This window comes from Amphiura filiformis, chromosome 4 (assembly GCF_039555335.1).
Source record: "Amphiura filiformis chromosome 4, Afil_fr2py, whole genome shotgun sequence".
Classification (NCBI taxonomy): domain Eukaryota; kingdom Metazoa; phylum Echinodermata; class Ophiuroidea; order Amphilepidida; family Amphiuridae; genus Amphiura; species Amphiura filiformis.
The window spans coordinates 22,934,805-22,959,296 of NC_092631.1; the positions used below are offsets into that span (position 1 = coordinate 22,934,805).

The 24,492-nt window shown below is 38.4% G+C and overlaps 2 protein-coding genes across 2 annotated transcripts in view; both read left to right on the top strand.

Moving 5' to 3' along the window:
* Positions 1 to 12,364, top strand: part of LOC140150065 (medium-chain acyl-CoA ligase ACSF2, mitochondrial-like) — a 23,547-nt gene extending 11,183 nt beyond the window's left edge. The window contains exons 5-9 of the mRNA XM_072172068.1: positions 49 to 161; positions 777 to 824; positions 5,488 to 5,605; positions 11,183 to 11,269; positions 12,281 to 12,364. Of these exons, the coding sequence (XP_072028169.1) occupies positions 49 to 161; positions 777 to 824; positions 5,488 to 5,605; positions 11,183 to 11,269; positions 12,281 to 12,364 (450 nt within the window). The remainder of the gene's footprint in view (positions 1 to 48; positions 162 to 776; positions 825 to 5,487; positions 5,606 to 11,182; positions 11,270 to 12,280) is intronic.
* Positions 12,365 to 13,921: 1,557 nt separating this feature from the next.
* LOC140150066 (medium-chain acyl-CoA ligase ACSF2, mitochondrial-like) lies at positions 13,922 to 23,466 on the top strand. Its single transcript, XM_072172070.1, has 4 exons — positions 13,922 to 14,091; positions 15,934 to 16,025; positions 21,115 to 21,185; positions 23,368 to 23,466. The coding sequence occupies exons 1-4, from the start codon at positions 14,006 to 14,008 to the stop codon at positions 23,464 to 23,466; spliced, it is 348 nt and encodes a 115-aa protein (XP_072028171.1). The 5' UTR covers positions 13,922 to 14,005.
* The last annotated feature ends 1,026 nt before the right edge of the window (positions 23,467 to 24,492 follow it).

Here is a 24,492-nt window from a genome sequence, read left to right on the forward strand (position 1 = left end):
TAATTATCGTCATCATGTCATGAAATTCCATTGTTTCCTCTTTCTCAGCACGGAATGAAAGTGGTCGTTTTAATGAGATCACCGTCTGATATGTGTGACAGAGCCAGCCAAATTATACCGGAGTTACTGACTAATGCTGCCGATAATCTCAATTGCCAAATGTAAGATTAATAAAAAAAAAACCTTTAAAAGGGTTAAGCAGCGTCAAAGGAAATCTTTGAAATGTTGGAAACTGTGATGATTATTTGCGTGTGTGTGGGGGGGTGGGGGGGGGGGGGGGGGGGTGGAGAAAGTTACTTAATGAGGTACACAAACCAAAGTAATAATGTGTTGACATGAATGTTAAGTTTTTTCACGGCAGTATGACACCTAATTCGTCAATACCTCAAGTAATTTTAATTAAAATGTTTCTTTTTGATTAAATTACTGTAAACTTAAAGTAAACAAGTTGCCAATCACAAATTGACGCATAAAACGCATTCAAAGCTATGTATATATACAGAAAAATACAATTTTTTGACCAAAAAGTTCATAACTGGCTGAATTTCTCAATGAAGATAACAAAGTAAAAACATGTCCGCTTGAAGTATAACTAACTAGTCTGTGTTCCAGATATTAAAACAAGAGAAATGATCGATTGGTTTTTGGATTTTACCAAAATGTCTTGGGGACTTACTTTTTGGGAACCCTGTAGCAGGTTACTGTTTTCCATGAGATAAAAATCGATATTCTATTTTTCTCTTTATTTTGCCTGTTAATGTTTACTAAATATCTAGCACACCAAGCTTAAAGTATGTTATAAACGGAGGAACCAATCATAGCAAGTGAGTAACGATTTTTTTGTTGTTCTTGTAATAAAACAACTGCTAGAAAAACCCATGAAACCCAACATGAAACGGGCCTATATGATCCCCGGGGGGGGCACTTCCATGACAGATATGCATCATGTGCCCCGGATAGACCCCTTTTTCAAACCGGCTTGTACCCAATGACCCCTTTTTTGTGTTATGGTCCTACCTATTACCCAATGACCCCTTTAAAACAATTCATGTACTCAATGACCCCCTTTTCTATTTCCTGCTATACCCAATGACCCCCCTTTTAATTCCCAAATTTAGGTGGTATTTGTGTTCTCCAGAAATAATGAGATTTTTCACATTTCCAAGGTGGCCAAGTTGTTTTACGCAGTTTGGCACTTATTTACGGTACTTAATGATACTCTTTGGGCAATCCTGTATTCAATGACTCCCATTTTACTTTTTGTTACCCCAATGACCATCCTTTTTTCACAGTTTCATACCGAATGACCCCATTTTTATTCAGGTTGTGTACTGAATGACCCCATATTTTTGTAATTGTATATTTGACCTGAATGCCCCCTACTTTTAACATGGCCGAGGCACACCCCTGCCATTTCAGATAGGGAGTGCCTCCCCCGGGATATGATCATAACGGAAAGAGTAATTCCCTATGCAAAATCATTTCTATGACCAACCACATGAAAGACCATTTAGCCGATAAGTGTATTCTGAGTGATTTTGTGTTATTGGTTTCATCAGCAAAAGTTCGATGGCGAACCCGCTAAAAACGGTTATAAAATCCCGTCGTAAAAGCCTTTCTACCGGGGTTTACTGTAACTTGTTTTGGCCACTAGTCAGTCGGGAGAGGTAACTAATAAAAGTTGCCAGCCCGACAGAAATGTTCTTAGCCCAACATTTGCCCAAGCCAGAGTACCATTTACAAAATGTACACAACAATATAACTTATAGCTACTTATCATCCTCGATTTCTTATTTGCCCGACAGCAAAGACACCCGCCCCTGGCGTTCGGGCGGGTGTTAAAGCAAAGGTTTATATATAATACGACGTTTTGCCGTTGCTACAAACGCTAAGCATGCTATAATTGAAGACCGAATTGACGAGACTAGTTTGCGTCTGACATCAAGAGCGAAGGCGCGACGTGATTGTTTGCTGACCTGCGCAGTACGGCATTTATGGTCCAGTGGCGTAATTAGGGTTGGTAGCGCCCGGGGCAAAAAACAAATTGGCGCTCCTACCCCTCTCCCCCACCCGAGAATATTTTAGACGCGGGGGTGTGGGAATGGCAACGGCATATTTTTTAAGTGAGACCGATTTGGCGCCCCCATAGTGCTAGCGCCCGGGCACGTTGCCCTACTCCCCTAGTTACGCCACTGTTTTTGTCTGGTTGACAGAACGTCATACGCAAACTAGTCTTTTTTAATCATACGTTGTCTATTCTTTGCTGTGTTTTCGGTCCTCCGCTGCTATATAGAAATATATATATAATAAAAGGGGGCACACCACTAAATCAATGCGCCATTTGTGTAACCCTAATGAGTTCCGGTAAAAAACAGAAACTTTTTGAGGTATTTTGGGCTGGTCTGTAGACTTATTAATCAGAAAGAGTGGCGAATTATAGCTTAAATAAAAGTGTAAAGCCTATGCATAAATTTGAGTCGCCAAAAAAGTCGCATTTTTATCATTATTGAGAAAATAGGTCCGCGAATTAAAAAATGGCAGAATCGGGTTTGCAGTCTTGAGAGCATGTCAAAAACAGTGAGGGCGCTGTTCGCGGCATCCTAGCGGGAAAACGAGATGGAAGAACCCCCCTACATTGAAACATATGGTAAACTTTCATCGATTTGCAATCGCCTGGTCATCATAAAATATTTTAAAACGAGCCCAAAAGGCCTCAAAATGAGCAAAGAAAACCGGTGTTTTTACACGTGTTTCAATGGGAAGATTATTTAGTGGTGTGCGCCCTTCGAAGGGCCTAGGCGTAAAATCGTGCTCTTGAGAGATTCAGCCAAAATTGAAGTTGGCGTTCGATTAAATTGCGGTTTTTGATTTATATAGATAGTTTGTATGTTAGTGAATATATTTAATGCGTTTTAGAGGCAAGTCGCGCTAAGTTTATTCTCTGAGAGGCCTTCAAAGTTAAAGAAACTGTCAAAAATTGTGAGAAAACTAATATTTCTCAGATTTGAAGCAAAATTGTCTTAAGGTTACAAATCGGCACAAGTCTTTAAACCTCCCAAATATTAATTATTTTATAGGGGGGGGGGTGATTGTTGTAAAATCATTAATATATAGACCTTTGCCATTATGAAACCTAATTTCTTTTCATTTTAAAGCGGTTTTTTTTAGATAAACGGTCTAAAACTATATGTTGAGAATTGGTATTTAATGCAAATCTAGGGAAATAAGCACAAATGGTCAAAATGTTGAAAATGTGCACATTTTTTTTTGCACCATGTATCTTTGATAGGACATTTCTCTTGATGTGGATGTCACAGAGCACTCAAATCTTGAGTGTTTTACTCAAAACATTTTATATTTCAAGAAAAAGATAAAAAAAATCGATTTTATGAACATCATGAATTCCTTGAAGGGGGCACACCACTAAATCAATGCGTCATTTGTGTAACCCTAATGAGTTCCGGTAAAAAACAGAAACTTTTTGAGGTATTTTGGGCTGGTCTGTAGACTTATTAATCAGAAAGAGTGGCGAATTATAGCTTAAATAAAAGTGTAAAGCCTATGCATAAATTTGAGTCGCCAAAAAGTCGCATTTTTATCATTATTGAGAAAATAGGTCCGCGAATTAAAAAATGGCAGAATCGGGTTTGCAGTCTTGAGAGCATGTCAAAAACAGTGAGGGCGCTGTTCGCGGCATCCTAGCGGGAAAACGAGATGGAAGAACCCCCATACATTGAAACATATGTTAAACTTTCATCGATTTGCAATCGACTGGTCATCATAAAATATTTTAAAACGAGCCCAAAAGGCCTCAAAATGAGCAAAGAAAACCGGTGTTTTTACACGTGTTTCAATGGGAAGATTATTTAGTGGTGTGCGCCCTTCGAAGGGCCTAGGCGTAAAATCGTGCTCTTGAGAGATTCAGCCAAAATTGAAGTTGGCGTTCGATTAAATTGCGGTTTTTTGTTTTATATAGATAGTTTTTATGTTAGTGAATATATTTAATGCGTTTTAGATGCAAGTCGCGCTAAGTTTATTCTCTGAGAGGCCTTCAAAGTTAAAGAAACTGTCAAAAATTGTGAGAAAACTAATATTTCTCAGATTTGAAGCAAAATTGTCTTAAGGTTACAAATCGGCACAAGTCTTTAAACCTCCCAAATATTAATTATTTTATAGGGGGGGGGGGGGGTGATTGTTGTAAAATCATTAATATATAGACCTTTGCCATTATGAAACCTAATTTATTTTCATTTTAAAGCGGTTTTTAGCAGATAAACGGTCTAAAACTATATGTTGAGAATTGGTATTTAATGCAAATCTAGGGAAATAAGCACAAATGGTCAAAATGTTGAAAATGTGCACATTTTTGGAATGCACCATGTATCTTTGATAGGACATTTCTCTTGATGTGGATGTCACAGAGCACTCAAATCTTGAGTGTTTTACTCAAAACATTTTATATTTCAAGAAAAATATTTAAAAAAAATCGATTTTATGAACATCATGAATTCCTTGAAGGGGGCACACCACTAAATCAATGCGTCATTTGTGTAACCCTAATGAGTTCCGGTAAAAAACAGAAACTTTTTGAGGTATTTTGGGCTGGTCTGTAGACTTATTAATCAGAAAGAATGGCGAATTATAGCTTAAATAAAAGTGTAAAACCTATGCATAAATTTGAGTCGCCAAAAAAGTCGCATTTTTATCATTATTGAGAAAATAGGTCCGCGAATTAAAAAATGGCAGAATCGGGTTTGCAGTCTTGAGAGCATGTCAAAAACAGTGAGGGCGCTGTTCGCGGCATCCTAGCGGGAAAACGAGATGGAAGAACCCCATACATTGAAACATATGTTAAACTTTCATCGATTTGCAATCGACTGGTCATCATAAAATATTTTAAAACGAGCCCAAAAGGCCTCAAAATGAGCAAAGAAAACCGGTGTTTTTACACGTGTTTCAATGGGAAGATTATTTAGTGGTGTGCGCCCAAAAGGCACTAAATTTGATGCCCACGGCGTGACCCATTGATGCCATTTCACTACATTATGGTCTGTCTTTTTTGTGTGTGTAGTGTTTAGAGGGATTATTTCTTTGACGGATTTCATGATAATGGGTAAAGTACAGCGATGAAAGCTATAGACCGAGTTGATTTTGATGAAATCTATTACTATAATGAAAGACAGAGATAAAAAAAAAGACTAGTTCGCGTCTGACATTCTGACTAGTAGACAGAAAATTCAGTACTGCGCAGGTCGGCAACCAATCACGGCGCGCCTTTGCCCTGACGTCAGATGCAAACTAATCTTTTTATCTCTGTCTTTCATGATATTAGGCCTACGCATATAACTGTGTAAGAGATTACTATTAGGCATCGTTGTTACGAAAAAAAACAAAACAATTGTGACTCAGTGAATGATATCATGATGAATTGATGCTACTACATTTCACTACATTATGGTCCGTCTTTTTTGTGTGTGTAATGTTTAGAGGGATGATTTCTTTGACGGATTTCATGATAATGGGTAAAGAAGTTGACAGAAGTACAGTGATGAAAGCTATAGGCCGAGTTGATTTTGACGAACCTTTAAGTGTTATATTCACATCGGTAAGAATAAAAAACCACATACTTTTCCTTAAGGGATGTAGCGTTGATGGTGGGATTAGTAATTCATTTTTCGTTTGTCGCATAATGTTTGGTTTTATTTATGGATTTATTTTAGGCTTGCTAATTCTGAGTACAAAAACTCCTTTTATACAATAAGCAATATTTCCAAAGGTTTCACTGGGTTTCATTTGTTTGTACCACGATCTCTGTCGTTGCTATGGGTAGACATGGGTATTCGTGGAACAGTATTACTGCATCTTGCATATTCGCCGTAAAAGTGATGATATAACTGGATTAACTACCACTGCAATTAGGTTAAAACCATTTTTACATATATCTCACTGCACTAGTACGTTCACGCGATACCTCTGCATTGAACCATAGATGTCAAAGAACAGGGATAAAAACCTGGATCATAGCTCTATAGAATACTCATATCATGCTGATCACTCGCACTTATAATATTAGTATCTTTGAAAAGAGCGGTATTGTATTGAATCTATGATTGCAGACATCCACAGATGATGAGTGCAACTTGCTTGTAGTGCAGGGCAATATATTAAAAAATTGTTTTAACCTATTGCTATGGTAGTTAATCATGTTACGTCATTACTTCCACGGCGAATACGGAGACTACTACTTAGTTTATTTTCAAATGAAAATAATTTGTGGTACTTATATTTGATCAACTATTTGTGTGTTACTAATTATGTGCATTGTGCAATATTAATTTTTCAAACCGGTATTTGTGACATTTGTATTTTTGTATACAGTGTTTTAAATTTTCCTTGTTGACTATTAAAACTACTGAATTTCATATGGCTAAAAGAATATATGCCACAAAAATTACTGCTATTAAATTTAGACCTGGTCAGTCCAACCATTGTCCGACATTTTTATACTGCTGCCAAAAAATTACACAATGAAAATGTATTTTAGCTTACTCACAACTAGACTAATTTATGCTTATTTGTTCGTTCAACATAACTTGATATTAATGTCTACCAAATACACATTACTTTACGGGGTCAGGGTGGTGATTGGTGTGCAATTACACATTACTTTACTGGGTCAGGGTGGTGATTGGTGTGCAATTACACATTACTTTACTGGGTCAGGGTGGTGATTGGTGTGCAATTACACATTACTTTACTGGGTCAGGGTGGTGATTGGTGTGCAATTACACATTACTTTACTGGGTCAGGGTGGTGATTGGTGTGCAATTACACATTACTTTACTGGGTCAGGGTGGTGATTGGTGTGCAATTACACATTACTTTACTGGGTCAGGTTAGTGATTGGTGTGCAATTGGTTATTCGTGAAAGGTCTGCATGGTTACTGTGGTACAATTGGTTAATGGTAGGAAGGGTCCGCCCGGGAGGGTCCGTCAGGAAGTATCGGCAGCCCCTCAAACCCGAGTACCCGGTTTTTAGACGAGGAAGCAGGCAATCGGTCACTCGGTTGGGCCCGCTGCCAAGGAACACCTTGATCACCACCCAGACCCTCCCTAGCACTGACCAATAGCACTCCACGTACACACCAACCAGATCCTCAATTGCACTAAACCAATTGCACTACAGTCACCATCCAGACCCTTCCTACCATTAACCCCAAGTACCTCGTCGTCATTCAACATCTCCTTTGTTGAACTCTCTTCACTGGTTACGTACCAGCCATAATGATGTAAGCATGCGTGACCAAAAAACGCGTGAAAAGGGGTGTTTTTTCTTGGTTGAGCACGTTACGCGCGTGACGCGTTAAGGGGGCAAAAAACAGTGATTTTCATGAAAAGGGGTAGTTTTAAAATTGTTTGTAACGCATTTAGGGTAACATTTTAATCCGCTTTTCAAAGCTGCTGAAACTCCGATTCCGAAAAAAGTTTATTCCAGTGCTGGAATTCCCCGTTCGTAGAAATGTAAAAAAAAAAAAAAAAGCATACTCCAAACCTAGTGTGTCACTCTGTTATGCAAATATATTTCATGACGTGTTACATGTGATTTAACCATGGCCAGGTGGTGTATGACGTGCAGTCCCTAAATTCAGTAAATTTTCATCGTCAACCGTGTAATTGAATGGGATTATTTTGAAATTTTAAAACGCTTGAAATATCACAAACAAATAGGCCTATGTTGATAAATAATATAAATACAAGCTTGAAAACCGTTGGGGTTCGATAATGAACCCCACAAAACTAACCGAGTATATGGAAAATGCCATACGGCCGGGCGGTTTCACGAGTTGCCGGCTCGATCATGTCATCCGCCGCCTGACCATGGCTTCGTACTTCTATGTAAAATACCGTTCAGATCAATAGAAGAATGTCAGTGCTTGAGCCTTTTATAGATTCCTCACATTAATTACTACCCATGCTGGTAGATTTTTGAGTTTCCCCTTCTCTGGATTACTTTAGGAAATTATATTTGCGGTAGAAAGCATGAAAAGGGCACACGATACCGGGCCACGATAGGTGCCGAATTCGGAACCAAATACGATGTGAATACTGCTTAACGTTGCCTCTGGATAAATTACGCTGTATATTGGTATTTTATATTCTCACAAAACTACTTTACGAGAATCCAATCTGAAGGCCTCTGTGGTACACTCTGAATTCATCGTGTCATTAATTTATATGTAGGCCTAAGCCTACAATGCTGGCCATAAGTGTTGGGACGGTTTGATAGGGTAATGTAAATAAGCCCCCCACTCCCCCGATCAATGTTGAATTCGACTTTTTTGGTCACACGAGCCTTGTGGCACCCAACATTGATTGGTGGGGAAGGGGAGGGTTGGGGTGTTAGGAAAGTGTTTAGGCTTGACACCAAAGAAACCTCCACTTTATCACGTTAATAATAACGGAAATAAGGTCATACTATAGTGTACGTTTTCCATAAGTGTCCCAAAACATTTTGGCCATGGTTGTATTTGAAAAGTTGAAAAAAAATCATCTAATTTCAGTTTTTTGCTTATAACTCAAAAAGTAAATATGATATTGACACCAAATTTGGAGCAGTTAGAGATCTTATCATGTGGCTTTACCAAAAATTTTCTGGATGGCTACATTTGAAATTTAGGGACTGGTCACTTAAAATGTCTTAAAACGATATTTTGGCCCGGTCTAAGTTCACTATTCGTCACTTTAACTGTCAAAAACTTGGGTTTTAAAATGGAAAATTATTGTTTCCACCAATTAAAATGTTACATTACAGCTATAGAAGAAAATAAAAGTTATCACAACATCTCGTGATCAAAAAACAAATAAAGGAATCGAACCCATGCACACTTGTTTTCCCAATTTACCGCAGTCTACCACAAATGAAGCAACAAAATACAGAAAAAAAAAGGAACGGAGGACGGACATTGGCAAAAATTAATAGAACGACGAATATGATTGCACCACAGAGCTATATTACTTTAACAGGCTTAAATTGTAATATAATGCTAGTTCAAGATGCATGATGAAGGATATTGTAAAACGATATACACGTTTGTAAAAAGAAAAAGAAAAAATATTATATTAAAATTCAGGGGCTCTTTAAAGACGTGTATACTGTCCGATTTTGTCCTGTAGTCATTTATCCACAGACAAAACTGAACTAAATGTGGATATAATGTCATTCAACACCTGCATATATATAAATATTCAGTTACGAAACAAATGCCGTAAAAAATGTATTTTTTGGACTGTATATCGTGTAGAGCGTATATTTATATACATGCATGTTGAATAGCATTATATTATAGTTTATTTGTTGAGTTTTGGGCCTGTGGCGCAATGGATACGGCATCTGCCACAGGCGCAGTACACGGGTTCGAGCCCTGAATTTATTTAGATTTCTTTTTCTTTTCTTTTTGTTATTATTTTACAATATCCTTCATCATATTATATTCGTCGTTCTATTAATTTTTGCCAATGTCCGTCCTTCTTTTTTCTGTATGTCTACCTATATTTTACTTTCTATACTTACTATAAGTTTCTTTGAAAGCGCTTTAATAAATTTCAGTCATAAAATGTAATTTAAGCCTACTCCTGCCGACTATGATTATATTTACACGATATACTCGTTGCAAATACCACATACGTTTTTGATGCAAACGATGAAAATTATTAAAGTTTTGTTTTTTTTCTTCTAAAATTTGCTTTTTTTAATTTTAAGTATTTTTTTCCCAAAATCACTCTTTTAAAAGACTTCAATCAATTCCTGTCAACAAATATCATGTATTTCTGGCGATTAAATCACTACTCTTTCAAAATAAAACGTCATTTTACGCAAAATACGTAGTTGGCATAGGCTAATAATGTTCAGAACGCACTGTAAAATACATGATATTGCGTATAAAACGTGACCGTATCCCTAAATCACATGAGGAAAATGCAATAATTTTTATATAAGTGAAAAGATAAATAGTTTCTCCGTTTTCATGTAAAATTTGATGAAAATCCAAGCTATGGTTGAGGAGATATGGGCCAAAACACACATTTTAAAATTAGATTTTTTGTACCTTAGAGACAATGCTGGCCATAAGTGTTGGGACGGTTTGATAGGGTAATGTAAATAAGCCCCCACTCCCCGATCAATGTTGAATTCGACTTTTTGGTCACACGAGCCTTGTGGCACCCAACATTGATTGGTGGGGAAGGGGAGGGTTGGGTGTTAGGAAAGTGTTTAGGCTTGACACCAAAGAAACCTCCACTTTATCACGTTAATAATAACGGAAATAAGGTCATACTATAGTGTACGTTTTCCATAAGTGTCCCAACACATTTTGGCCATGGTTGTAGTAAAAGACTGATAGGCCTACCGGAGGGGGTATATCCGGAAGTAGACTGTTAGTGTTCAATGACAAGTTAGTAGGCCTACAAAAAATTGTTGAAGTTGTCAAAATCCATCAAAACTTGTAAAGTGGGCCAAATTTAGACAAAAACTTGTTTAGGGGTTAAAATTAGACAAAAACTTGTTTAGGAGGTCTAATTTTCGGGGGGGGGGGGGGCGCTAAAACTTACTTAAGGGGTAATTTTGCTCACAGAGGAAAACTTGTTTAGGGAGTGTTCGAACAAAAATTTGGTCACGCATGCGTACACTCTCATATTTGAGTGGCCCCCGGGCGTACCAGTTGATAAACGAATCTGGTTTAAAATTCTTCTGCACGTTTTCAAAGTACTGAATGGACTGTCACCGACTACATCGCTACCTACATTCCACCTAGGAAAGGCCTTCGCTCTGAGCTGGATATACTCACCTTGTCATCCCCAGGAGTAATAGAAAATTGGTGATGGTTCACCTGGTACTATACCCTCTGGAACCAGTTACCGGCTACCCTACGGACTTCTCTCACAGTTTAATCTTTCAAAAAGGGATTTAAAACATATATTTTCTGATGTATTTTGCTGTTGTTATTTTTGTATTTGTTTGTAAAGCGCAATGTTCATATTTTTAGTATTAAGCGTCGTTAACGTTGTTATGTTATGTCATGTCATGTCATGTCATGTCATGTCATGTCATGTCATGTCATGTCATGTCATGTCATGTTATGATCATTTCTCACGCAAATGGCAAACTATTATTTTCAATCACCAGGGTTCAACTGGATTTCCCAAAGGTGTGACCCGAACACACAGATCATTGATGCTGCCCATGGAGAGTTCCACGGCATTTTCATCAGAGGCAAGTTTCTTTAAGGGATCTAAAATGAGCGTTTATTGCGTTTCGACAGTATTTTTTGTGGGACATGAGAGCACCTCAGACCTATCGAATTGCATTCTGAATACGAAGCATGTCTTTCTGATATCAAATAATTTTCATTTTTTGAAAATCACAATATAATACAAATTTTATGACAAATTATAAACATTTGATATTTTTCAAATTTTTGATATATAACAGTCCTCGAAGTAATTTATATAAATCTAATGATATATTCTTAAAGTGTATGTAGCAGGGAGGAAAAGCCGACGGTCAATTGAAAATTTTGACCTTTCATATTGAAGATATAGATTTTTTCCCAAAAAGACCTAATTTTTTTTTGTGTGTTTTGGGAAAAAAAATCCATATCTTCAATACGAAAGGTCAAAATTTTCAATTGATCGTCGGCATTTCATCCCACCTACATACACGTTAAGTATAAATCATCAGATTTATAAGGTTTACTTCGAGTACTGTTAAATATCAAAAATATCAATTTTTAATGATTTGCCATAAAACGTGTATTAAATTGCGAATTTCAAAAAACCAAAATTATTTTATATCAGAATGACATTCTTCGTATTCAGAATGCCATTCGATATGTCTGATGTGCTCTAATGTCCCAAAATAAATACTGTCCAAACGTTCATACCCCAGCCCTTAAGACGCGAATCAGAAATCGATAATAATCTTAATTACCAGCCGTCCTCTATTTGGGACAATGGTCGAGATCCATTGCCCTTTTACGTAACCTTTACCCATCGCTCCAATGATTTGGAATCTATTATATAATAGTACGTTTGAGGGACCTTTGGACTATATTTGCCTAAAAGAGGTAGAAGGGTTGGATTTGAGGTGCTTTTGCTTGGTTCAGAATGGTATTTAGAATATCAAATGAAAGTTCATACCAGCACATGTTGGCATCTGCCGACTAGTAACGATGTTAACCATTACATGCTTCACACCCAACTCGTTTATTTCACTCCACGCAAGGAGCATTTTCGAAAGGCGAGTGTGGCTATGAGAGATGCGAGTATGAATACAACATTTGGTGTGTGTTTACACTACATCGGCTGAATTCGATTCCAAATTCGCATTCACGAATATCGAATTCGTTTGTTACCAATGGTTACGGCAAGTAAATACGAATTCAACAACTTGCTCGTTTACATTAGCGAAAAGTCGTAATTAATGACGACTTATTCGAATTCACTTCAAATGAATGATGATTCAAGTCATCATTAGAATTACGACTTTTGAATTACGATTAATTACGACTGTACCTGTTTACACTTATGATACGAATTAAGTCGATTATACGACTTTTAGTGAATTTCGCCCAATGTAAACGGGGTAATATGTCAAGCTTGAAAACTACATTTCTCCAATGTAATAACACTTATTCATTATTCATTATTCTTGCAACCTGGGAGGTGTATGTGGAAAATGGTAATTGTATCATAACCCGATGTCAAGGAAAGTTTTCCCCAGTAGGCCTAAATGACATTGAATGTACCCGTATGTACCGATATTGTAGCACAGCAGATGAGCAGAGGAATATTAGGGGGGTAAACCTCTTTCCGGAAAGACAAGTAATCCAGTGGCGTAGTCTTTTTCAGATGGGTGGGGGTGGGGAAAAGTGGGCGAGGCAACTTTCAAGGGGATAACATTAACTGGCAAAAATTGACTAAAAAGTATAAAGAGTCCCAATATTCCAACATCTTGGAGGACAACATCCCACGGGGGGGGTGTAAGTAGGTGAATACCCCAACTCTCTGTCTATGCACTGAAGTGACCATATGTGACCCCTCGGCACAACTGAGCCCGGATGTCGCCAGTGCCACTATTGAGATATGCTCCATCGAACTTAACAATAAACAATAGGAAACAAAGGATTTATTGACTGTTTTATTGATTTTTCACTACTTAAATGTCAAGTACTATAGACATGATATACATCATTTTAAACCTAATTTCAAGCAGAATATTTTGGTTGAATATATCAAAAATGATGATTGGCGACTTCAGGGCTCAGTTGTGCCGAGGGGTCACATATGTGAGTGGACGCGGCGAATCAGCCGTAAACTCGGCAAATTGTATTCTGAGTTAAAGTGTAAAATGTATGTGAAGGGCGTATTCATAGGTGTATCAATTCGTTGCGACAAGTATCTTATCAAACGCTGTTTAAATCAATCAATAATACTACTGCTAAAGAGGATAATAAGCTTCTACCTATTTCTATAGAATAGTTCTTGTCTTTGTTTGCTTTGGCTAAATCCTGTTCAAGTGGTAGATAACAAAGCATTGTATTTTGTCTAGGTATGTATAATCAACAATGAACAATGAGAGGATATTTCTGAACCTCGTTGACTTGGGGATGATTTGAAATGACCGCCAATTATGACTGTTGGATATTTATTACCAGAAATGTAGAAAAAGAGACACATGTAGAACCGATAAAAAATACAATTTTGTCGAAGGAACAGAGTTCAACAAATCATAATCCCGCTTTTGGATATCGTTTGAAGTCAAATGATATACCATTTTAAAGCTTATGGTATATATTTTCTAAACACGAAATAAAACAAAATTGACCGGGGCCGACTTTACGGCTGATTCGCCGCGTCCAGTCACATATTTGCATATCTCTATACTCAGTCACGCAGGTATGCCATTATCACGACGCTAGGTGGTTTAACTGCACAGGTTGGAGCAGCAATGCCCATGGTTATAGGAAATACTACTATCTTTGTGAGTCCGACTTACGATGTACATCTATTGGCAAATGGTATACAGGATGAAAGGTGAGGTGATTCTTAAACATAAAGAGAAGTTTTTTACATAGCGGGCAAAAGCCGTACTGAGTGACAAAGACCATATTACCAGTAACCGGTCCTATAAGGCAACCCCCCCAAAAAAAAAGAATAGAAAAACCAACACATACAAAAAAGAAACCAAAAACTTAAAAAAACCAAAAACAACAACAAATAAACCCACAAATTTCATCACCTTTATAGCCCGAAATTTAAATATAAAGAACCAATCTGCATACTAGCAGTTAACAGTGTTGAAAAATGACTTATTTCGCGCTATTGATCATGGTGAGGCTGTTCTTGTATTATTTGATACATCCATGGCGGTTGACACAGTTGACCGCGACATCCTGCTTACAAGACTAAGTGAGATGGTGCCACTGGAGGTTAAATACCAATAATTATGTATTACACGGGTTTCAATGGGAAAATGGCTACTTTCGGGTGGAATTTTCAGATATTCAGAACTCCCACAGTTAAATGCCACTAATATCAGGTGAAACTATATGATTTAGATGCCAAATGATCAAAAATTCAACATAGGTTGACCTGAGACTTTTCTTGTTTTAACGCACTGAACCGTAAACACCTTAATATGACAGTGCGCCCTCGAAGCTGAAAGTTACAGTATGGTAGGGCGAATATTTACTAAAAACCGAAGCCGTGCGTATGAATTTTGGTACTATTACAACAAAAATGTCATATAATGAGAGAAAACGTACCATTTTGAAGCATCAAACCCTAAAAAGTACTTTTTTGGCTATATAACTTGATCAATTTCAGCGATTTTAATGCAGTCTTTTCAGATGCCATGAAAACAAATAGTTACTCGTCGTATTTCAATGTATCGCCCAGGTCTATTAGTGCTATTTAACCTGGAATGGCTTAGTTTGCAACGTATTTGAAGAACCGTTATCAGTCTGTAATCATCGACAGTGAAGTATCTTACCCAACTCGCCTTGATTGCGGAGTGCCTCAAGGCCCCGTCTGCCAACGACGCACAACTCTATGTCATTATAAAACCATCTCAGTAATCGCGCAAGTGCCTTGGCTAAGCTCGAGAAATGCATTGAGGGCATACGTAATCAATGGTAATTGGATGACTGCTAACAAGCTTAAATATGTTAAATGACGCTAAACCGACTTGCATGTCACCTCTCCGTTTTCCAAGAGTATCCATCGTTGACATTACAATTAGAACTTCTTCAATCACTCCATCTGAGGAAATTGTCAACGATGGATACTCTTGGAAAACGGAGAGGTGACATGCATGTCGGTTTTAGTGTCATTTTGGACAGTAGTCTCGCCATGAGTGGACACGTCAACAACATCTGCAGGAACGCCTCTTATGCCATTCATAGAATCGCCGTTACGCCGTTACCTTGATACCGAAAAGCTTGTTCACGCTTACAATTGTAACAGCATCCTGCATGGTCTTCCGGACAAAGATTTAATTAAGCTTCAAATAATCTCTACCCCCGGCAAAAATCCGAGCTACGCCACTGCTGATCGTAAATTATTTCTAATTTCAAATTGTTTCTTTCCTTTTTCCTAGTTTTTAATGAATTTTGAACATAAATAGGCGTATTTAAAAAAAACAAGCAACGCGCGAAAAACGGCCACCAGAAACCAATGCGCACTAATACGGGAAACAAACTTGTTTTTTTTGGCCCAACCCGTGAAGCGTGATTTTCAACAAGGGCCCACGAAAACCAAAGGCTGTTGGAGGAGTCCATTCGATTTGCCGAGCGCGGGCAGCGACATGATGGCAAAAACGGCATTCAATGCAAATAAATCTCAGTGATATTTGTTTTTTCTTTATCATGTTTTTAGGGTTACCGGGTCCTCGCTGTACATTCACCATTTGAACGACATTTTGAGTTTGCCAAACTTAGCTGACTATGATTTTTCATCTTTGCAAGCTTGTAAGTATTGAATCTTCTCTCTCTCTCTCTCTCTCTCTGTGTCAGGTGGCGCTGTGTAACACTGCTGTGGTCTTCACAAGAGTACGCCATCTCACTCGATCTGACGCACCTTGCATTCCTTGGTTAGAAACCAGCTTCACGTTAGTCCAAGATGTTGGTGGGCGTCCTCTTCCTCGTCGGCCTTCCATAGCCCCTTGCAAAATCTGTTTTTCTACACCTCCATGTTTCCTGACAATATGGCCAAAGTACTTCAGCTTTCTCTCCATTATGCTGCTTCTGATGGCTAGACTTGTACCAATCTTGTCGAGTATCCAGGAATTTGTTCTCCTGTCTTTCCATGTCACTTGTAGAAGCCTCCTGTAAAACCACATCTCAAAAGCATCTACACTTTTCCTATCATTCTTGGTCATCCCAACACTCGCATCCGTAAGTGGCAATGGAAAACACAGTTGCACGAAGTAGGCGTACCTTTAGGTCAATGGATAGGCCTCTGCTTTTCCATATGTTTGACATGCCCTGCACAGTTGTCATTGCAATAGCCAGTCTTCTCTTAATTTCAGTTGTGCTGTCACCACTGTTGTTAATCATTGAACCAAACAGTGGAATATTGAATCTTATTAACATGTGTATAGTTAATGTATATGCACGTAAATAGACGTGGTAAGAGAAAGAAAGAGCGAGAGACAGAGGGAGAGAGAGGGTGAGGGAGAGGGAGGGTAAGCCCGGGGAAAGGGGGGGGCACTTCAATTTGAAATGGATATAGGTGTAGGGCTGGCACTTTCGCACTAAGGGGAATTTGGTGAGAGCAAAATGTAAAAAATATGGGTCATTGGGTGAGAACATGATTTTTGGCATTCGGTGAGAGCAAAATGTAAAAAATATGGGTCATTGGGTGAGAACATGACCTTTTTTTTAAATGGAAACTTTGGGTGAGCGCCGAAACAGCGCCACAGAAACCTCGAAAATAGAATTTCTAGTTCTAAATGGCTTCAAATGTATTTGTTTTTTCTAAATAAGTGACAAAATCAGTGATATTAACTGATAAATGAAAGTTGCTGTTAAAATTGAACTTGTAAGGGTCTTTGGGTGACAGATCAAATACAAAAATAGGGGGTCTTTGGGTGACAGAACATGTGTTCGTAAAAAAATGGGATCTCTGGGTGACAGCGACGCTGAAAAGGGGGGTCTTAACAGCCCTACATACGCGTCAAGGGAGGGCAAGGGGAGAAGGTGAGATAAAAATATGAGTGTGAAATAGACGTTCGCCTTTTGTATCTCTTTCCTTGTTGGAAAGGTATAACGTTGTGGAGATAGGAACATGTACGACCATCCGGGACCTACTCTGCCATGTTTGGCTGAGTAACGTTACATTGAACACGGTCTTTTGTGCCTATGTAAATTATCCTCTGACATGTATTGTGTTGAGAAATGACCTCACGACTTTCACGTGCTTAGAATTGTACCATTGACATTTATCAAATTTTGACGTTCGGACAGCGATCGGATCTTTCTATATATGCAGATCATATTCGTTAGCCTGATATCTGGCCTTTAAACTTACCAATATTCTTCAGAAACTTGCTCATACATCTTTACGGCATGAAATAGACGACATTTGTGTGATATTGGCAATGTCAAAGGTTACGATAATCTGGACTATTCTACTTTACGGGGAGTCCGAAAATGAACTTTGGCAGGGGCTGAAATGCATTTTTACTAGCGCAATCTCTGTTTGTAACTAAAGCATTTGGAGTTCCAAGACAATCCAGCGTGTATTTTTTATTCCAACGGGCGGCCGGCTGGTCGGTCATGCGTGAGTTATTCTCGTTTTATACAGGTGTTTTACGTTTCATGTTAATTTACTATTCCTAGTCCACTACTCCGTCATTTATCCACCCCACAAGTAAAATGGACATGGCGACCCCGGGATGTGGCGAGGTCAGATGCGGTTGCAGGCTACCCATAATACTAAGCGTATGATGGGCTATGTATCTATCGTATCCCACAAACTACATTGTACCAAATAAAATCTCATGGTAATGGACTGCAAAGCATTATTGGTAGGGAAGATTGTTGCAAATGGAAAAAGTCACAGCGCCCTCGGCGCATCAGGTCAAGAGGTCAAATGATGCCAATGATGTAAATAACGGAAGAACCGAACAATTCCCTCCAAGTAAATGCAAGCGTTTTCACGGCAAATCAACAGGGATCGAAGGTAACACAAATGGGTACAATATGATGGTCAATATTGAGGTTTATTTAAATAGGTAGGGAAAGTGTGCATAAATATGAAAAATATGTTTTTTCAAATGGAATTTTACAGCTCTTGCGGTGACCCACGAACACAATGAAAAGGTCAATTTTCATCATTTATTTGTTCTGTTGCGTTCAACCATCTCCAACAATTTTTTCAATGTAAGTGCCTCTGGCCACGGAATAGGCCTGGAAGCGGCACTAGACATTAGCATGAAGCCGCATTCATATGTAAATAGCGTATTGTTATTTAAATTTGCGCCCAGACGTATTGAGGGCGACAGTCATGTTATCCAGACAGAGAATGTCTTGATGCGCCAGGCATGTCAAATTGCTGAGTGAATGTGTATAAATTCCCTTTCTGTATAGGTAATAAGCTAGTACATTTCGTGTTCCAGTTTGTTATAACAAAAAAAATAAGTATTATATTAAATATATTAAGTGTATAAACTTTGAAATTGACGTGAATTTGAAGTGCAGAGCTCCAAATCTAGCTAAATCGTGTAGTGTGAAATTATGCTGTGTGACCCCTCTGCGTGGTAGAATTATATTCATAAAACATTGAATTTAACATATAATATGGGCAGCCAACCACGATTTATCAGCATTTAAAAGATATATTAATTAACAAAGATAAATAATCAACAGTACAAATGACAATTTAACTAGTAAACAAGTCTGAAATCTTAAAATGTTGCCACGTGATTTCCCGAACACATGATATGTCTACATGTGACCATTATTCAGATTTACCGAAGTATTTGGAGTACGGTGCACGGCTTGCAGGCAACTGTGTATTTCTTTACCTCCGTATAAAATCAATAATTCATGCTGGGAGCCAAGGAACATTCTGTCTGCTTAGTGCATATTGGTATTTTATTTTACTTGAGAGCATATAGAAATACATAAAGACGAATAAGCCGCCATGATGGAAAGCTATGGAAGGTCAGGTCGGGTATCAAAGGTTATTTTAACTTCAAATACTACTTGTGTTTCACACCTTGCCTCTGTCACGTATTTCCTTCATGTTATTGACCTCAAGTCCTAATTTTGACTTTGCTATTGCAAAATGTCATTTCATATCAAATTAGTAGACTTTCTTTGAAACAAACATATCACTGGTGCCTGATGGGAATATCCGTCCGCCATTTCATTAAACTGGATCGTTTTCGCCTGGTTTGCGCCCAGATGTATTGAGGGCGCGCTATACTCTCATTGAACAGGCAAAGTTCGCAAAACTAACAACGTTGTTATTTGCCAATATCAATTAACATGATCCAAGGGGTCGAACATGAATTATTCATAACGGATCGATAACTGGCCTCACTTTCTAGCTAGTAAACCAGCGGAATTTTTCATAGGTTTTGCGTTGCTAATAGAACAACCGTGAATTTAGTGTCACCCCCTTGCTCTGGCCCTAGTGGAAGTAAAAACGGATACTATGGCCAGAGTTCTAGGGCTAGTGTGAAAGGAGAGGGAGCTATTAAACAGCTGCTGGTAGTATAGGTCTAATCACTAGTAGGTCACAACTTATATTAGAGGTAGGAAATGATTGTTTCATACCGTAATAATTATTTGCAACATGTTCTCCGTTGGGATCAGACAGGGTCTAATTCTGCATAAAACCGGGCAACGTTATTTCTATATACGCTGGCGAAGTTACGTAATAATCGGATTAACTACCATAGCAATAGGTGAAAACAAATTTTGAATATACCGCGCTGCACTGATACGTTCACGGGGTACCTCTTCATTGAACCGTATCATGCTGATTACTTGCACCTGTAAGATTAGTATCTTTGAAAAGACCAGTATTGTATTCAATCTATGATTGCAGACATACACAGGTGATGAATGTAACCTGCTTGTAGTGCAGCGCGATATGTTCAAAATTGTTTTCACCTATTGCTATGGTAATTAATCCGATTAATTACGTAACTTCGCCAGCGTATATCTGCTGCGCATTCAAATTGCATTGTATTGCATCGTAATTTCATTTGTGTCTATGCTAATTATGTTTACACAACATGAACTCACGTGTTTTCAAGCAAATTCGCCGATAATAGGTGATCAAAAGCGATCGGAATGTTACAAAAGTACAGATCGCATTCAGCTTACTTCATATGAGATGATCTTTGGAAAAATACGGCATAATTTGTCTTGGTGTTTGCGGAATGACATGCAGTAAAATATTAATACGTTGCGGCAATTCATGATTGACAACTAACAATCGGCCTGTCCTTCGTATCCTCCACTGTCAATTTCTTATCCACTCACTAATCCTCACAAAAGCTTTGTGTTGATTACGTAATGTGTGGAGGCAAATTACAATAAGTACAAGGAAATAATGAGTAGGGCGGGCTCCGAGGCGGGTTTCTATGAATGGCCAAGTGGACCAAAAAACGTGTAAGATTATACGTGTAACCTTACACGTGTAAGATGGCATCTTACACGTGTAAGATTGCATCTTATGCGTGTAAGATCGCATCTTATACGTCTTAGAATCTAGCGGGATGCTTAAATTGACGAATCATATATAATGAAGCCATATTTAAACCCCAAACAACCTATCATCTTACGCGTCATCTTACGTAACAGTATTGTCCTCCAAAAAAAACCGGAAGCTTGTCGTTTGGAGCTCTAGCTGAGATACAGCAAGATAATGTAAGATAGTAAATGTAAACCTGTATTTTAGCTAGAGTATCTCGAGCTAGTTGGGATCCTTCCCCATGCTGCCCTGAGGTACCGGAATTCTGCTTCCGCGCCTGCTAATCCTCGTTGAGACACATCGAACTGTATTTCTTAATAAATATTTCGATATCTTTCATTTATACAGGTATAGCAGCTGGAAGCATCGTTCCTCATTCATTATGCCAAAGAGCCACTAAGATCGCTAAACATTTATTGGTATGTTATTGTTAATTCGCACAAATAAATGATAAAAGATGTTCAAATGCTTACGGAGCAGGTGGTTTGTTACCTTGGTAACATGGTAAAGAAGATCAAATTCCATTGAGCCGTATTGATCTTGACATAATTTTGTGACGTTACCTATGTAACCATAGACCGTGATGAGATGGACGGTCGTCTGGATCGTAATTCTATAGAAATTTCGCATTATGCTGAGACCATGTACGTCTCGCTCGCACCTGTTGGATTAGCGTGTTTGAAAGAAGCGGCATTCAATCGAAGTACATACATTGTCTCTGACAGTGAGTTACGACTGCAATGTAAACTCTGTTGTCACAAAACAATTATAGTTACAAGAAATGAAACGGTAAAAAACGCTTATTTGCTGCAGTTTCAAATTAATTAAATAAATACATATACGAGCGTATTCACCGTTTCGATTTATCTAACCATACCTGTTACTCTGGCATTGAAAGAGTTTCAACGTGCGTTAATGTCCGGCATCATATTAACGCTTTACCCAAAAAGGAGAGTATATAAATAAGTGACCACAATACAGTCATGTGTAAGGGGGAAGATATGGGGCTAACACGCCCCGTACTCAAAAGGCCGAACGTGCCCCTTGTGCACATTTTTGTATTTTCTTCAGGGTATGCAAAATACAAATCGAATAAGGAGTTTATAACTGTGAGATCCCATGACCTAGCAGTGGAAGTCCCAAGATCAAACCTTGTCAGCCATGAAAGATCATTTCTACCATGTACAGCCCAATTATGGAATTCTCTACCTGCCCAAATTCCAGCCATTAGATCGAGGGCCAGCTTTAGCAGGGAGGTTAATCGCTTTCTGGGTGCATCCTCGTCAGCAGCTTCTAAATGATCTATTTGTCTCTGCTGTTAATGCCCAGTTATGCCATGCCGTAAAAAAAAAACCGCTGCAGTTCGATGAACGCGTCCCTATATGTCGTGTACTATGAGAAGTTTATAATGACCTATGTCACCTAATTTTGCCATCACCAAATCCCCCGATGGCCGTAGTGCTGAGAATCGCACAGTGGGCGAACCTCCCCTATAGCATGTATAGGGCGAACACTCCCCGCTCTCCCCTATGACCGACTGACTTGCTGTTGTTAACCAGATTCGTGTATTTTAAAAGGTCCTGATTTTTAATAAGGACAAATACACAGGGTCCACTTTTCTGAGTGAAAATGTTCTAAACATACCCAAAGACCCCACTTCAAATTGACCGGTATTAAAGAGTCCACATATAATCAACAGAAAATATCCAAAAGGTATTCTCACCTTTTCAAAAAGAACAGCAAAAAGAACACAATAAACATGATAAAGTGTAGCCCTATCGGAAAGAAAAAAGCAAGGTACACCAACTTGATGTGGGGAAACAAGTAAAATGCAGACTAGACAGTATTGACCAGTTCCAAGGCCCACAGAACTTATTTTGCTCTGAGTTTGCTGTCTTTTTTGCTACTTATTTCAATTTGAACTTGCCATTTTTGACTTGAATTTGTTTTTAAACTACAGCATGTAGTTTTTGTTGTTTGCTTTATATTTTGTTGTCTGTCCCTGAAGAAGAGCAGTTTATCTGCTCGAAACGTCGGTTGTTTTTTGTCTGTTTAATGTTTGACTGCTATGTACACAGTGATTTTCATCACTTCCAGTGTACTGTATTTTCCTGACACTTTTGTGGGCTCTGGAATTGGCAATTTTTGGCCATCGAACTTTGCCTGTTTTGTGCCTACTCTGGATGTTTGGTTAAGTTTGTCTGTTTATATGCACAGTGATTTTCATCACTTGTTCTAGTGCAGTTTTGTATTACCATTGATCCTTGTTGTTTTTGCAGGTTCAGCACTTACTTCTGTGGGCCTTGGAACTGGTCAATTTTGGCTATCGAACTTTGCCTACATTTGCTGTTTGTGTCCCCCTGCATACTGTCTAGTCTGCATTTTACTTGTTTCCCCACATCAAGTTGGTGTACCTTGCTTTTTTTTCTTTCCTGTTGTTCTTATTCAAGGTATCCTCTTGTATCATTTTTTGATCCTTGATGTGTTTTGTGTCCTCGTCCGTTGGATTCACCATTACCTACCTTTTTTGTAGCCCTATCGTGTATCATTAATTCTAACACTTTTCCACTTGTTTTTATATTTTTGTTGACGTGCGTGTAGCTAGCGTACGGTGGTACAGAGGGTTTTTTAGCGATGCAATCGTACGAAGATCATAACTCTGGATACGTTCCTGAGCCTGGTTCGGAGGTAAACAATTAAAGACATCCACGTTATTTGTTCTTCCGTTCGTTTGTTTGTTTGTTTGTCGGAGGACTTGTATGTTTGTTTATTGTTTTCACAATCATTTATTGGATGAAATAAAAACTCAACCGGCGGTTGGCTGCCGGTTCCGTCCGGTTCCATCCGGTTCCAAATTTTAGAACAAAAGCAACCGGACGGAACCGGCGGTCAACCTCCGGTCGAGTTTTGATTCAATCCCTAAGGCCTCGGTCACACACCTTTGCACAGTATTGTTTGTGGGACCTGAGAGATATTTTCTTTTTCGCGATAAAATACAAACTTAGGCCCTAATACTTGCAAACTGTTGAATGTCAAAAGTTTGTATTATATCGCGAATTTCAAAAAATCGTAAATTATTTGATATCAAAAGGACATTATTCGTATTCATAATGCAATTTGGTTTGTCTGATGTGCTCCCATGTCCCATAAAATACTGTGCAGGTGGGCCACTGTATCACTCAAGTCCGTTGATTTAAATCTCGTTCCTTTCAGCCCATCTCTGGATGGTCTAAAGTTGTATTGAAACTCGTTTTATAATAGGTTTGACTCTTCATGTTCTTAGTCTCGACCTATATATGTTCTATTTTGTTTTTAATTATATAGGCAAAAGTTTGACACCCCGTCAGTCCGAAACCCAGTCAGTCCAAACCACCGTTAGTCCGCTTACCTAACCCTAACCCTAACCCCTAACCCCTAACCCCTAACCCCTACAACCATAAACAAATTCCCTAACCCTAAAATTCGGTTCGGACTGACGGGGAGAACCCGAAAGTTTAATTTCGAATATAGGTTTTGCTGGTGTTAATTTTGTCGATCACCTCAGTTACTATAGTATCACCCGATATGGTATACGTACAGAGATCATATGAACATAATATAGTTCATTATAAAGTAGAAATTAAAAGTTTCTCGGTAAAAAATAAATATTAAAAACATTAAAAATAGGCCTAAATAATCATAACCATACCATAAACAGGTGAAGATTATTGGTGATGACGGCCAGAT

Excerpts from the sequence above, each read along its gene's own strand:
- LOC140150066 (XM_072172070.1), top strand. The coding sequence starts at position 14,006 with ATGCCCATGGTTATAGGAAATACTACTATCTTTGTGAGTCCGACTTAC. Across the intron at positions 14,092-15,933 it reads AATGGTATACAGGATGAAAG|GGTTACCGGGTCCTCGCTGT; the intron begins GTGAGGTGATTC and ends TCATGTTTTTAG. Across the intron at positions 16,026-21,114 it reads TTTTTCATCTTTGCAAGCTT|GTATAGCAGCTGGAAGCATC; the intron begins GTAAGTATTGAA and ends TCATTTATACAG.